Genomic DNA, 13,633 nt, shown 5'->3' with positions numbered 1-13,633 from the left:
GTAAAGTTACATAGGACTATATATGAAAAATGGTTATTCCTCAAAGTATCCGGGACTGCTCCAGTTGCATTTTTAGACACTGTCACGAGCCTTGCCAGTAAGCATGCGCAGTGTGATAAACTATGAATTTAAATGATTACAGTATCTTTGTAATATGTAGTAAAAATGTGACAAACAAAATATATTAAGACTGGAATATAGCAAGAGAACGCATCTCTTGCCGAACATTTTTCGACATTTTTAAGGGGAGGCCCCAAAAAACCCAATCCGCCGGGAGATGGAGACCCTCTTCCTCACCTACCCCACATTCGCAGCACTTCTGCTTGGTTCGTAGCTATGCGGCTCATATCTGGCGTACTGTTCAAAATCATCAAGGTACGCACCTGTTGTTATTTGGAAACATCGGCTATTTCGCCTGCTTTATGAAATTATTTGGTACACAATTTAAATACTATAGAGTATCATTGGTACACGAATCATTTAGGCGAGGTACTTAGAGGAAAGAATTAGACATGTGATATATAGGTCTCACAAAGGTTTAACAAAGGACGTCCAACAAAGCTTGTCAGCTCAGATCCGGTTGGGGGTGGAGGTGTGTGTGTGGGGCGGGGGGGGGGGATGTCATCGGTATAAAACGAGGTTTGCTTATCATTTTTGCGCTATATCCATCGCAATCATTGTCATAACTTATGTGCATATTTGACTAAATTTTACTATTACGTTTAGTATTCAAATTTATAGTAATTTAAGACACTTCCGCTACAAGGTATATCATAAGTTGACTTTCATTAGGAGGTTTAAGATTTCCTAGTATATTTGGTAACATTATAAATGGTTTCATTAAAAGGTTATTACCCGTCTACTATCAAATACCGCATATCTAGTGTTCATCTTTGCTTGGGAGCATCCGTCGCTGACTATAATTCACTTGCTCTTCACCTTTGTGACTTGGAAACCTCGCTTAGATTGTGACATTCGTTCATGCGACGAAGCCATCCAGCCTGTGGTTATAACAGGTACCAACTTGATCCTGGAATACCCGGATGGCCATCGGAGGGTCTTCCTCTACCTTCGAAAAAGGCGGGAATTTGTGAAAATTACCTACCAGGTGTAGACCTGCTCGATGTACAGAAGGTTATTGATTTCCGAGTTAACTCTTATACTCGACGCCCCACGCAACTATTTACATTCTCCCCCTGTCGTCCTGTTGAAAATTATGACGTTTATTTTATATGAACCACAGAAGTTAAGATAACGATGCTAAGTGAAAACGTGCCGGTGTTTTGACGAGTCGATGAGAACGTTCCTTAGATGACGTAGTTGTTCTGTCTGGTGAGCAGAATAAATGGAAAGCTGATTATAATGTTAAATACAACAAAATGTGTGCTAATTTTAAGAAAACTTTGTTTACAAATGGAAATATAATAATTATAATGTAACTATGAACTTAATTTTTCAGAGTTCATGCGAAATGAACGACATAATAGGATCGCACGCTAGGGCGGTTCATGGATCCTATTTTGTCGTTCATTTCGCATGAACTTTGAAAAAAAATCGTAGCAAACAACGCCCTACAGAATCGCTAAATGATTTAATTTTTATGGAGCTCTATGAAACGGGTGCTGTTTAACGTAAACGGGTATACTATTACACTTTGTAGTTGATAAATATTGCCATATTATTATCTTACATAGGATCAATTAAATTACGATGAGCCGTATGGGAGACATAATATTTGATTTAACTTATTGTTAAAGGCCATTATAATGTGTATACATATGTAGAAAAGCACAGTATTTGAATTTAATCATGGCATTGTGATCTAAGAGTAAACCTAACTGACGTAATGCCGTGGTAACACATTAAAACAAAAAGTTGACTAGATTAAAGGCCGCTTAGAGAGACACATACAGATAGAAAATTCAACAATGTAACAATTTTAAAAGTACCACGAAAGCAATTTCCTATGGAAAGCAAACACAACTAGGAATAGTGGGAAGAAAAACAGTTGTTTATAAGTAAGTGCCTCCACAAAATATTAAACATACCTTTTCGTTTATTGTTTCTAATTTCATTATTTTGCGATAAGTATATATGTATCATAATTCAGGATTACATATTTTATGGCATGATAACCGGCTGACAAAACTGAATGACAAAATTATGAAAACCTAAAAATTATGTCATCAAGAATTCATTGTTACTTACGACTTTTAATTAAATAATTCTGCAACCACTCCTAGTATTTTTACCTAATTCTAACTAATATATATAAAACATGAATATACTTGAAGAAATCAAATAACATTAAACTCTCAAATTACCCAATAATATCTGTGGAACTATATAATACACTAACTTCCTTGATTTATTTCATTGCGCACGGAAATGCTCGTAACTAAATGCGCTCCGCTTTGACATTTAATAAGAGTTGTTTAAGATGAGTGCGATCAAAAACAAATGTAAATGTTATGTATATCTATGGATCTTTATTTGTGCGTTTGCAAAAGGTAAGTCTTATATAATCGTGTATTTCGTTTTGTATATTCAATAGAAGTTGAACAAAAAAAATCGTATGTGATTATCGATGCGACTAGACACACTGAAATTTTCGACAAAGTTGTCTTAATTTACATATTTTCTTTTTCAAATGTTAAAGTAATAAGTAGTAATAAGACATAATCAATTATTTGATTAACTAAACTGATTGCTGATTAATTAAAGAGGTTTGCTCATACATACATGCGTAAAACACATTTACAGCATAGACATAATAAGGTCGACAAGTTAGTTATATGAACGAAAGTTTCTTGTTGTTCCGGCTGTTTTTAAACGGGCTTGAACAACAAATTACATTTTCCTTTAATATCCCACTATCAAACCACTGTTTAAAACTGACACGACTGTGATGGAAGAAAAAAATGAAAAAAGTTCACTTCAAGAAAATGTATGCTTGACACGAAAAACACGTGCTTGTAATCTGACTCATAGGTCGGATCATAGGTTCGACACATGCTGTAGCTTGCCAAAAAAAATTGCCAGTGACACAGCTACATGTAGTACTGTAAAATCATTTAATTTCGTTGGCATGAAATTTCGTGGTTTTAGTCAAAACGGCAATTTCGTGGGGATATGAATTCGTGGATTTCAAATTTTGAACATTAAATTAATGGGAATTTTACTTGTTCGTTGGGATTAAATTTCGTGGATTGACTCAACCACGAAATCCACGAAAATTAATCGCCTACAAATATTAATGATTTCACAAATATTATTATATGTAGCTTGCCTTGAAATGAAATTCAGTTGTAGATACAATAATAAGAAAGGAAGAGAGAAAATCCGTCCTTTCACATTGAAATTATGAAATTAATGTCAACTACACACAACAAAAATGTTTTAAAATTAGACCAAGGAAAAAGAAGCTTCATGAGAGGTCACGCCACTTCAAGTCGATACATTTGATAGAGGATGTAAAGCAAATCACACTTATTTCACTACTCGACAGACGAGCTGAAACATAATCGGGTTTCTCCCTCTATTATGTGATGCTATTTTATGTACAAAGCCAAGATACATTACTTGTCAGTCACGAAATGGGAAATGGTTCTCAGTTAATAATGCTTCAGCTGATTAGGTACACAGTAGTTTTCAATTGGTTTTAAATCATTTTTAATGATGAGCATACCGATTTGGAAAATGGACAAATAAGCACCGGTGTGATATCAGTATTACGCTATTTAATTTGACATGTCTTCTACATATCTTGCAGATGGCTTCAATGTTATGTGAGAACTAAACAATGCTAGATATTGAGGGCGTATCATCATGCTAATTATATATAATAACAAAAGAATAAACAAAGTTAAACACATCCAATGCCCATTCCTCTCCCCTTCCCCCCACCCCCACCACACACACACACTAAAATAGTTCATTTTAGAAAATCCTCATCAGGTGTATTAAACTTAATAAAATATATCAACTAGCGGTGTCTGTAGACCTAAATTTACAATTAAATCTCATATACAACAGTCATTCGTTGAGAAAACTTCAAGTTCTTTTAATGATAGTAAACATTTATACTGTTCTTAGCTAAACATATATTATGCGTGCACTAATTTTCACGTAACACTGTACAGCACTGTTTACACACACACACACACAAAAAACAATGTTGATTTTATGTTTATATTGATACTACTACTAGTAATTGTTCAGACTTTTAGGTAAAAGTTTAGATCTAGTATAAGTTTAATCTTAAAAAGTCAGATTTTTGCATCCTATTATAACATTTACAGTGATAAAAAGCGGTGCTCCAAGAAAATCATGTATTAATATTGCAAAACACGTGCTTTCAGAACATAATTTTTATTTTTGAAATGCAATCAGGATTGCACCGAAGTTTACTCTAGTTGGAATTGAGCGTCAGAAAAAAGTTCGTCGAAAACCGTGACATGGAAATTATATTATTGATAACTTTTATGTATCGCAATAACGATTTTGGGAAGCATCAGGCGGTTCCTTTTATATAATATCTCACATATTTCACATAAAACATTTTTGGAAGCAGGTCAACACGTTTAAAACGTTACCTACTCAAAATAGTAGTATATAAAACTATTATCCTTGAACATGTATTCCTGTAAAATAGTTTTCATTGATATGCAAATATGGTTCATGTCATATTTGTAATAACGAGAAGTAAACATAATCATTCAAAAACCTTGAATACATGCTTTTGGTAGTTTTGTTACCAGCAATCCTTTTACACAAAAAAGTGTATTTTCCTATTGTATATGCGGTATTTCTCGTAAAAGACCTTCTAATTGCCAGCAAGTCATTCTGATTATACAGCTAGAAATTGCCAAACACAATTCTATAGATCTTCATATAGACTTTATCATCTATCACAACAGCAATCTTTAAGTGTTTGGTGCGGCCGTAAAAGCCACCGCGTACTTTGATTCAATGTTGTTACATTTTCTGGTCCTTTTGGATCATGGAATACGTAATAGAATTATGTTTGGGAGGTGGGACCGGAGGGTAGTTTCACTTTCCGTTACTTTCCGTTTCCTCTCTCTGACAGACTAATTCAAACCATGACTTTATTATTTTCCTTGGTTGCATTATGTGACTCCAAAGGATCCTCAAATAGAATTAATTACTCACAAGCTTTCCCCACCCCGCCCCCAAGAAAACAACAACAACAACAAAAACAACAACAACAAAACATACAGCTTTTTTCTGATGGTGACATTTGGATGAATATATTAAAGCCTAGCTACCTGAGTTATATCGTGTGTTTTACATTTTTTATAACGTTCTTCGCTTTCTTCTTTTTTATTCAGTGAATATTTAGTATATTTATGGTACATAATACTTTGCTAATTCCATTTACGTTTTAGATAGATTAAGGTCGAAGTCCTCTTAAATATCATATCAATTAGATAGAGTAGATACTCATATGACTCAGATGTGTCACGCAACTTATGGAAACACAAGAGATTTAAACGTTTATCCTGTTCTGGATCTTTAATTTAGCGTATGATTACAATGGTTTGTCACAGTCAATTTACTGTAATATATACATCACTACTTCACTACTTTAACCACATGACAAATTTTATTGTTCGTTTTGTTCAATTTTATGCCCCTACCCCCCCCCCCCCCCCCCACACACACACACTTTCGAAGTAGGAGGGGTATATTCTTTTGCGGATGTCGGTCGGGCGGTCAGTCGGTCCGTATACTAATCGTCGGTTTCCGGATGATATCTCAGGAAACGCTTGGGCCTAGGATCATCAAGGTCGGTCATGACCAGCAGATGACTCCTATTGATTCTGAGATCAGTAGGTCAAAGGTCAATGTTACAGTGACCCGGAACAGTCAAACCATTTTCGGACGATAACTTGAGAACGCTTGGGCTTTACGGACTACGAAACCTTATAGAGAGGTTGACCATGATCAGCAGATGACCCAAATTGATATTTAGATCAGTAGGTCAAAGGTCAAAATCACAGTGACTCGGAATAGTACAACGTTTTTGCCAAATAACTAGAGAATGCTTTGGTCTAAGATCACATTTGCCGGATACGAAGGTCACTTATGACTGGTAAATGATCCATGATTATGTGATTTGTTTCTGACATACGTTCTTTTCCTTCAGAATTTGAGTGGAAGGATTTGTGTTTGAACATAGCTCAGTTTAGTGGAAAGTGTACTATTTTTTATATATGGAAAGATTAGACATAACTTCTAATCATGTTCTAGTTCTAGACTAATATAATCATATAACAGTAAAACTTATGATCATAATAATTATTAAAGTGCATTATCACTGGTTTTCCATGTGTTTAGTGATATAGATATGCCATCTCCAGCACATGGCGCAACCTAAATGTCAGTATTGCCTGTCATACATGGAGATAGCGGCTTCGACGAATCCAACGGTTTAAAAATCATAAAAAGTTAGAAGCAAACATATATCGATATAGAAGTCGAACGACGATTTATTACATGTACCATCCATAATAAATGTACATAATATAGGAGTTCGCTTTTCGGTACTACAGTGCACATATAACCCTACAACCTCATGCAAGTCAGCATACAGTTATTTCATGGGCATTTGGGGGAACATTCAAACTAAATTCAAAAGGCAGTAGGGAAGTCTTTAGAACTATTGCCAGTGGTCAATAGGCCAAGAGCAATAGTTCTTAATGTCGTCTTCAATACCTTAGTACCTTCGGCGACTTCTAACCTGGAAGTTTCTAACCGTTGTAGATCATTTGATTTAAATAGAACTAGTTTAGGCACTGTCATTTTCAGATATTGCAACAGCCAAAGCCGAACATTTTGAACTGACTCCACAAGATGGTTGGTTTAACAACTTGATACATCCGGACTGGGGTGCTATAGGTAAGTCAGTCCAGTAGTCATTATTTTGCGTATGCTACTATATCTTAACCTGTTCAGGTCTATTATAAGAAGAAATATTCTCTTAACACTAAGCCATCGTGTATTTACTGGATAGAAGTTCTGAGTATAAGGTCTTGGAATCCACTAAACTTTCACTTCTCTCAGCTATGTAATTGTATAGGATTTTTCTGGTTTGGGTTCCACTTCATACCGTGCAGTTCATAGGTCATATGACGACTTTCCTGCTGGATGAAGAACCCGAGTGCCCACCCTTAAACCAGCTGGATGGCTTTCTATAGAATGCTTTACCTCATGTGAGATTTTGAACCCGCAGCGGCAGGGGCAAGTCATTCGAAGTCAGCTACCTTAATGACACGGCCAAGGAGGCCACAAGTTGATTCCTTACTAGTCGTTGAACGTCTGATATGTTGTCTTCCTGGTGTTGTGCGAGCATAAAATATGTTGATAAAGCAGAATGCTGAGTTCAGTATAATTATGCTTGGCAATCATTGTCGTTAGTGTATGTAATTGTATATATATTTATATAGTCTGATTCTCCAGTGAGCACTTCCTTTGATAAAGAAGATCTGTTTGATCTCTCAGATTGTGTGCCAATACAATATATTGAATAAAATAAGCCATTTCAAACTGAAATTTGAACTACTATAAAGCAATGATAACAAGAGTGCAAGAATGTCACAATATACGCCCGTCAGAGCAAATTTCTTTACTCTAGCACCTGTATTTGCAAATGGAATTTTAACTTTGTGGTTGTTTAGTAATAACTAAGTGTTTTGTTTTTCTAAGTCCACAAAAAAACTCCTTACCAGGTAGAGATACCTTAAAATACACCTAAAATAGGAAAGTAACATCTATGTTGTACCACAGAAAAGTGGTCTTGGTTTTTCCCTACGGTCAATTATAAAAAAGTTACAATATAAGTTATTTATAGTAACAACTAAGGGAAGTTAATCTTAAAAAAAAAAAAAAAAAAGAAAAATCAAAAAAAAAAAAAAAAAAAAAATTGTAAGTCCTCACAAAAATCTTTACCAGGTAGAGACTGGTCAAAATACACTTCAAAATTGGATGTAGCATGCATATTGTACTACAGAAAAGTGGTCTCGATTTTTCCCTATGACTAGTAATGAAAAAGTTACAATATAAGCTATTTACAGTAACAACAAAGGGAAGTAATTCGAAAGAAGGGAACTGCGCATGACACTTCGTCTCATGATGGTGTATAATTGTGTCAAGTTACATCAAAATCCCTCCATGCATGAAGAAGAAATGCTTCGGACAAAGTCATTCTTGTATCTGACCTTTGGCCTCTAAGTGTGACCTTGACCTTAGACCTAGGGACCTGGCTCTTGCGCATGACACTACTTCTCGTGGTGGTGAACATTTGTGCAAAGTTATATCAAAATCCCTCTATGCATGAAGAAGACATGCTCCGGACAAGGTTTTCATTCTTGTATCCTTTGACCTCTAAGTGTGACCTTGACCTTAGACCTAGAGACCTGGTTCTTGCGCATTACACTCCGCCTCATGGTGGTGAACATTTGTGCAAAGTTATATCAAAATCCCTCTATGCATGAAGAAGAAATGCTCCGGACAAAGTTTTCATTCTTGTATCCTTTGACCTCTAAGTGTGACCTTGACCTTAGACCTAGGGATCTGATTCTTGCGCATGACACTCCTTCTCATGATGATGAACAATTGTGCCAACTTTCATCAAAATCCCTCTATGCATGAAGAAGATATACTCCGGACAAAGTCATTCTTGAATTTGACCTTTGACCTCTAAGTGTGACCTTGACCTTAGACCTAGGGACCTGGTTCTTGCGCATGACACTCCGTCTCATGATGGTGAACAACTGTGCCAAGTTTCATCAAAATCCCTTCATGCATGTAGAAGATATGCTCCGGACAATGTCTGTGGACGCCGCCCGCCCGCCAGGGGCGTTCCCATAATACGTCCCGTTTTTCAAACGGGCGTATAAAAAGGATTCTTCTATCGTTTTTCTAAAACATAAATGTCTGTCATATTGTGTTAATATATCTGTGTTATAGACATAATTATTATGTGGTACTTATTGCCACTTCAAACGTGCCATTTATTAATTGACAGTGCGTGAATATCATTACCATATCTGTCTTTTTTACTTTGTCTTCCTGGTTAGTTTGAAAAAAAATTAACGGTGCATAAACTAGAGATTGCACAGGCTTTTATTACTTTCTTTCATTTTCAAGGACAGTAAATATATAAAGAGCATTCAAAATAAAGGCAATAAATATGCGAGAGCGGCGTTCATGCAGAGCGCATAAGAAACATAATATATTCTTTATCAAACAAAATTGAAAAGTTAACCTGAATAATAGATCGAAGTTGATTTGGCTCGGATGTGTAAAATATACGTTTATAAGATACGTATGGAAGGCCTGGAGGGACAATTGATTTCCGTACTTCCCACTTCTGACTTCTAACTTTTGCACTTCTCACTTCCAACTTCTTGACTTCCTACTTCCAACTTCTAACTTCCACACTTCTGACTTGTAACTTCCACACTTCCGACTTCCAACTTCCCGACTTCTGATTTCCAACTTCCACACTTCTTACTTCCGACTTCTTGACTTCTTACTTCCTTCTTCTAACTTTCGCACTTTTGACTTCTAACTTCCGCACTTCTGACTTCCAACTTCCTGACTTTTTACTTCCGACTTCTAACTTCCGCACTTCTGACTTCCAACTTCCTGACTTCCGACTTCTGATTTCCAACTTCCACACTTCTTACTTCCGACTTCTTGACTTCTTACTTCTTTCTTCTAACTTTCGAACTTTTGACTTCTAACTTCCGCACTTCTGACTTCCAACTTCCTGACTTCTTACTTCCGACTTCCAACTTCCACACTTCTTACTTCCAACTTCCAAAGAGGAAAAGCTGGAAGTCAGAAGTGCGGAAGTTGGAAGTCGGAAGTAAAAAGTCAGAAGTGTGGAAGTTAGAAATCAGAAGTGTGGAAGTTAGAAGAGAGAAGTAAGAAGTTAAGAAGTCGGAAGTAAGAAGTGTGGAAGTTGGAAATCAGTAGTCAAAAGTCAGGAAGTTATAAGTCAGAAGTGTGGAAGTCAGAAGTGCGGAAGTTAGAAGAGGGAAGAAAGAAGTCAAAAAGTCGGAAGTAAGAAGTGTGGAAGGTAGAAATCAGAAGTCGAAAGTCAGGAAGTTGGAAGTTAGAAGTGTGGAAGTTAGAAGTCAGAAGTGCGGAAGTTAGAAGAAGGAAGTAAGAAGTCAAGAAGTTGGAAGTAAGAAGTGTGGAAGTTGGAAATCAGAAGTCGAAAGTCGGGAAGTTGGAAGTCAGAAGTGTGGAAGTTAGAAGTCAGAAGTGCGGAAGTTAGAAGTTGGAAGTAGGAAGTCAAGAAGTTGGAAGTGAGAAGTGCAAAAGTTAGAAGTCAGAAGTGGGAAGTACGGAAATCAATTGTCCCTCCAGGGCTTCCATAGATACGAGACCCTCGTATATCAAAGTCAATAATTATTTTAACCAGTTTTCTTCAAAGGTGTTTTAATGTTTAATGTACTTGATTTATGAACAAAGCTATGAAAACATTTTATTTCTCAATTTTTCGTCATGATATTGTACTATTTATTTTAATTGTCAAAACATTCTTATATATAGGTGTGAACAGAATATAATGAAAGCCGGGAACATGTTTTGACAGTTCAAATAAATAGTACAATATTTTTGTAACATAAATTTAATATTATATTCAGATGGTCATTTACTGCGGAAGAGTAAAGTAGCCTATAGTGATGGCGTATACATGCCGTCAGGTCAAGGCAGGCCGAACCCTTTTGAAATCAGTCTGGCAGGGCATCATGGACCACCCGGTCTCGGCTCACTCAGAAATCGGAGCGCCTTCATGGTTTACTTTGGTTAGTAACAATTTTGTAATCGGAAGTAAATGATTTGTTTTCCTTTATATCATCACATTAGTAGTTTTGAATCATAGAATGGTAAAGTTTTTCACGTACTTGCTGGAAAGTCCATAAATTCTAGCATGTTAAAATATAATACATGATTACCCGACTCCACTCCCTCGGGATTCTTCAGACGTTATAACACGAAAAAACATGCGTTATTCCTACATTATAGCTAATTGAAAAGGAGTATTTTTGAAATGTTTTATTAAAATGTACTTATTGGATTTTCGAAACAACCAGTCTACAATATTTTTCCGCTACAGCTTCTTTTTGTTTTGGGCTTACTTGGTGATGCATTGCTCTATAGCTGTGTTTTGGGTGCTCTGTGCTTTTAGGAAATCTACCCATACCTTTTGTAAATTTCAGGGCAACAAGTGGTTGAGGAGATACTTGATTCTCAAAGGCCAGGATGTCCTAGGGAATTTTTCAACATTCCAGTTAAACCAGATATAAAGAAGCCAAACTTTGATCCCGATGGTAAAGGAAATATTGAACTACCATTATTTCGTTCTCGCTACGATCAGCGCACTGGGTACTCGCCGAACAATCCCAGACAGCAGGTAACATAAAACTGGCAAACCGCAGAATAAAATAAAGAAAATAGGTTACAAATATGTTTTCGTGATGTGAGAGAGGTCCCAAGTAAATATTTCATGTACAACATGTGTATCGGCTATGGGTAAAATTGCGGACAAAGTCAATATAATTATGACTGATGGTGGTAGACTGGCATTTAACGAAAAAAACTATTTTCTTTTCCATTTTTTTTGTCATTTTTGGTAGGTATTTGATGAAGAAAGTAAGATAGACAGGCTCTCTGCGAAAGACGATGATCAAGTCTATAGGACTAGACGCTATACACCCCAAAAACTATCACTGTAAATATTGTGTATGAAAATGTTTTACAAATATAAATGAAAAATTGTTAAAACATTTGTTTTATCAGACTGAAATTTCAGTATACTTTAAATGAACAAACAAAGTTAATTAGTAACATTGTAACAAGTAGTTTGGTTTAATGTAGGTAAAACGACAAGTCAGAAAACACGAATTGATATTCGGCTTACCTTTGTATCTAGGTTTAAAAAAAAGAATAGTACAAAATATGTTCCTGCTAATTCTACCCGGTATAAAAAGTTAAGTTGTACTGAAGATAGCCTATAACATTTTCATAGTTTTGGTTCCAGAGTGTCATGAAAACATAAGCTAACGAAAGGTGTATTAGTGTCTTAACAGTATTTCTATCGTTGTCAAGCTGAATGAGATAACACCATTCATAGACGGCACATTGATGTATGGTGTAGGCAAAGCTTGGACAGACGCTATTCGAGAGCTCAGTGAAGAGTTTCCCGGAAGGCTGAAGGCTCAAGACCCGAATACCCCAATTTCACAAAGTTTTCCTGCAGACAATGACATTAGGTTGCCATTGGCAAACCCACCTCCTCCGAGAGAACACGAATTAAAGCCCGTAGCGAGATTCTGGCGTAAGTATTCGCATTTGTGGAAACCTCTGACCACTTAATGTGTCGTATGTAATTATCTCTTTTTACGGTCTAAATGCATATCTACAGATGGAACCATATATTACTGAAGCACACCAAAGTCCCAATTACCCAGTTAAACTTGTGACTCCAAAAGGCGATGTATTCCAGATGTGACACTTGTTTACATGTGTTACGTCGTTATATGAAACACGCGTATTTTACACCAAAGTGGGTTGCTCTGCTCATGGTTTCAGGATGTGTATTATACATGTATCTAGAGGGTTACTACAGAACTACAATAATTTATTCCTTAAGTACACATAATAAACTTGTGAAAACCTAGCTAACCAAATGTTTATTTGCTGGATTTGTAAGCACTAAGCATGAGCCCCGCTTCTATTTCAAACTGGGTTTTGTAGGTGACAGACAAGATACATAGAGTTATAGAAATATCATAATCGGCTGATAAATGCCATTTAAAAACAATCTGTGACATGCAGACTAAATAGCACAGTGTGAATCTTACACAACTGTTTGCCCTAGAACGAAAAGTAAGACAGGATACCAATTAATATTGCATTTAGATACCATTTCTTTACATGTAAATGATACTTAAAACATACAGAATTAAAATTTTAGTTGTTTTAGCACTGACCGCTCTAAGGTGGTACCACATTGTATTTCTTTGTTTGCTCCTTTTGTCCTGTCTCCGTGTTTTACTCTGTCTGTATGTTTGCGTGTTCATATTAGTCATGTATTCACCCGTAAGAGGTTTTTAGGTAATCGCAGGGATTTTTTTTTGCTGCTGCCGATTCAAATTATCCTGAACAAGTTTTTGAAAGTGTATAATTTGAATGAACTTTTCAGGTCTTGGAAATCCGCGAGGCAATGAAAACCCATTTTTGCTGGCGTTCGGTGTTCTTTGGTTCCGCTACCATAATTATGTGGCAGACACTATTCATAAGCAGCATCCTGAATTGAATGACGAACAAGTTTTCAATCTTGCAAGGAAGAAAGTCATAGCTGTCCACCAGGTAAGTAATAGTTCGTACTCGTTATCGCATCACTGGAACTTGGCGCTGTGACTTTCGTTTACGATTTCTACCTCAAAATGTACGTAATGATATTTTGGATAAGATGAGAAAGACATCAGTAATTACAGTGCTCCTTCTCTAAAGCGGCCCTCTGAACAACAATTCTCTCCTTGCAACAACACTTGCTACTGTCTCCAAAATATGCAAATTGTTCTTTATTTTA

At 36.2% G+C, this 13,633-nt stretch overlaps 1 protein-coding gene across 1 annotated transcript in view; it reads left to right on the top strand.

Moving 5' to 3' along the window:
• The first annotated feature begins 2,359 nt into the window (after positions 1-2,359).
• LOC123566602 (dual oxidase 2-like) overlaps positions 2,360-13,633 on the top strand; it is a 33,243-nt gene continuing 21,969 nt past the window's right edge. Inside the window, exons 1-6 of the mRNA XM_045360869.2 lie at positions 2,360-2,510; positions 6,832-6,921; positions 10,683-10,844; positions 11,259-11,452; positions 12,148-12,376; positions 13,244-13,410. Of these exons, the coding sequence (XP_045216804.2) occupies positions 2,441-2,510; positions 6,832-6,921; positions 10,683-10,844; positions 11,259-11,452; positions 12,148-12,376; positions 13,244-13,410 (912 nt within the window). The 5' untranslated portion in view covers positions 2,360-2,440. The remainder of the gene's footprint in view (positions 2,511-6,831; positions 6,922-10,682; positions 10,845-11,258; positions 11,453-12,147; positions 12,377-13,243; positions 13,411-13,633) is intronic.

This window comes from Mercenaria mercenaria, chromosome 8 (assembly GCF_021730395.1).
Source record: "Mercenaria mercenaria strain notata chromosome 8, MADL_Memer_1, whole genome shotgun sequence".
Taxonomy (NCBI): Eukaryota; Metazoa; Mollusca; class Bivalvia; order Venerida; family Veneridae; genus Mercenaria; species Mercenaria mercenaria.
Note: the sequence above shows the minus strand (reverse complement) of the source record. Positions and strands in the feature narration are given on the sequence as shown.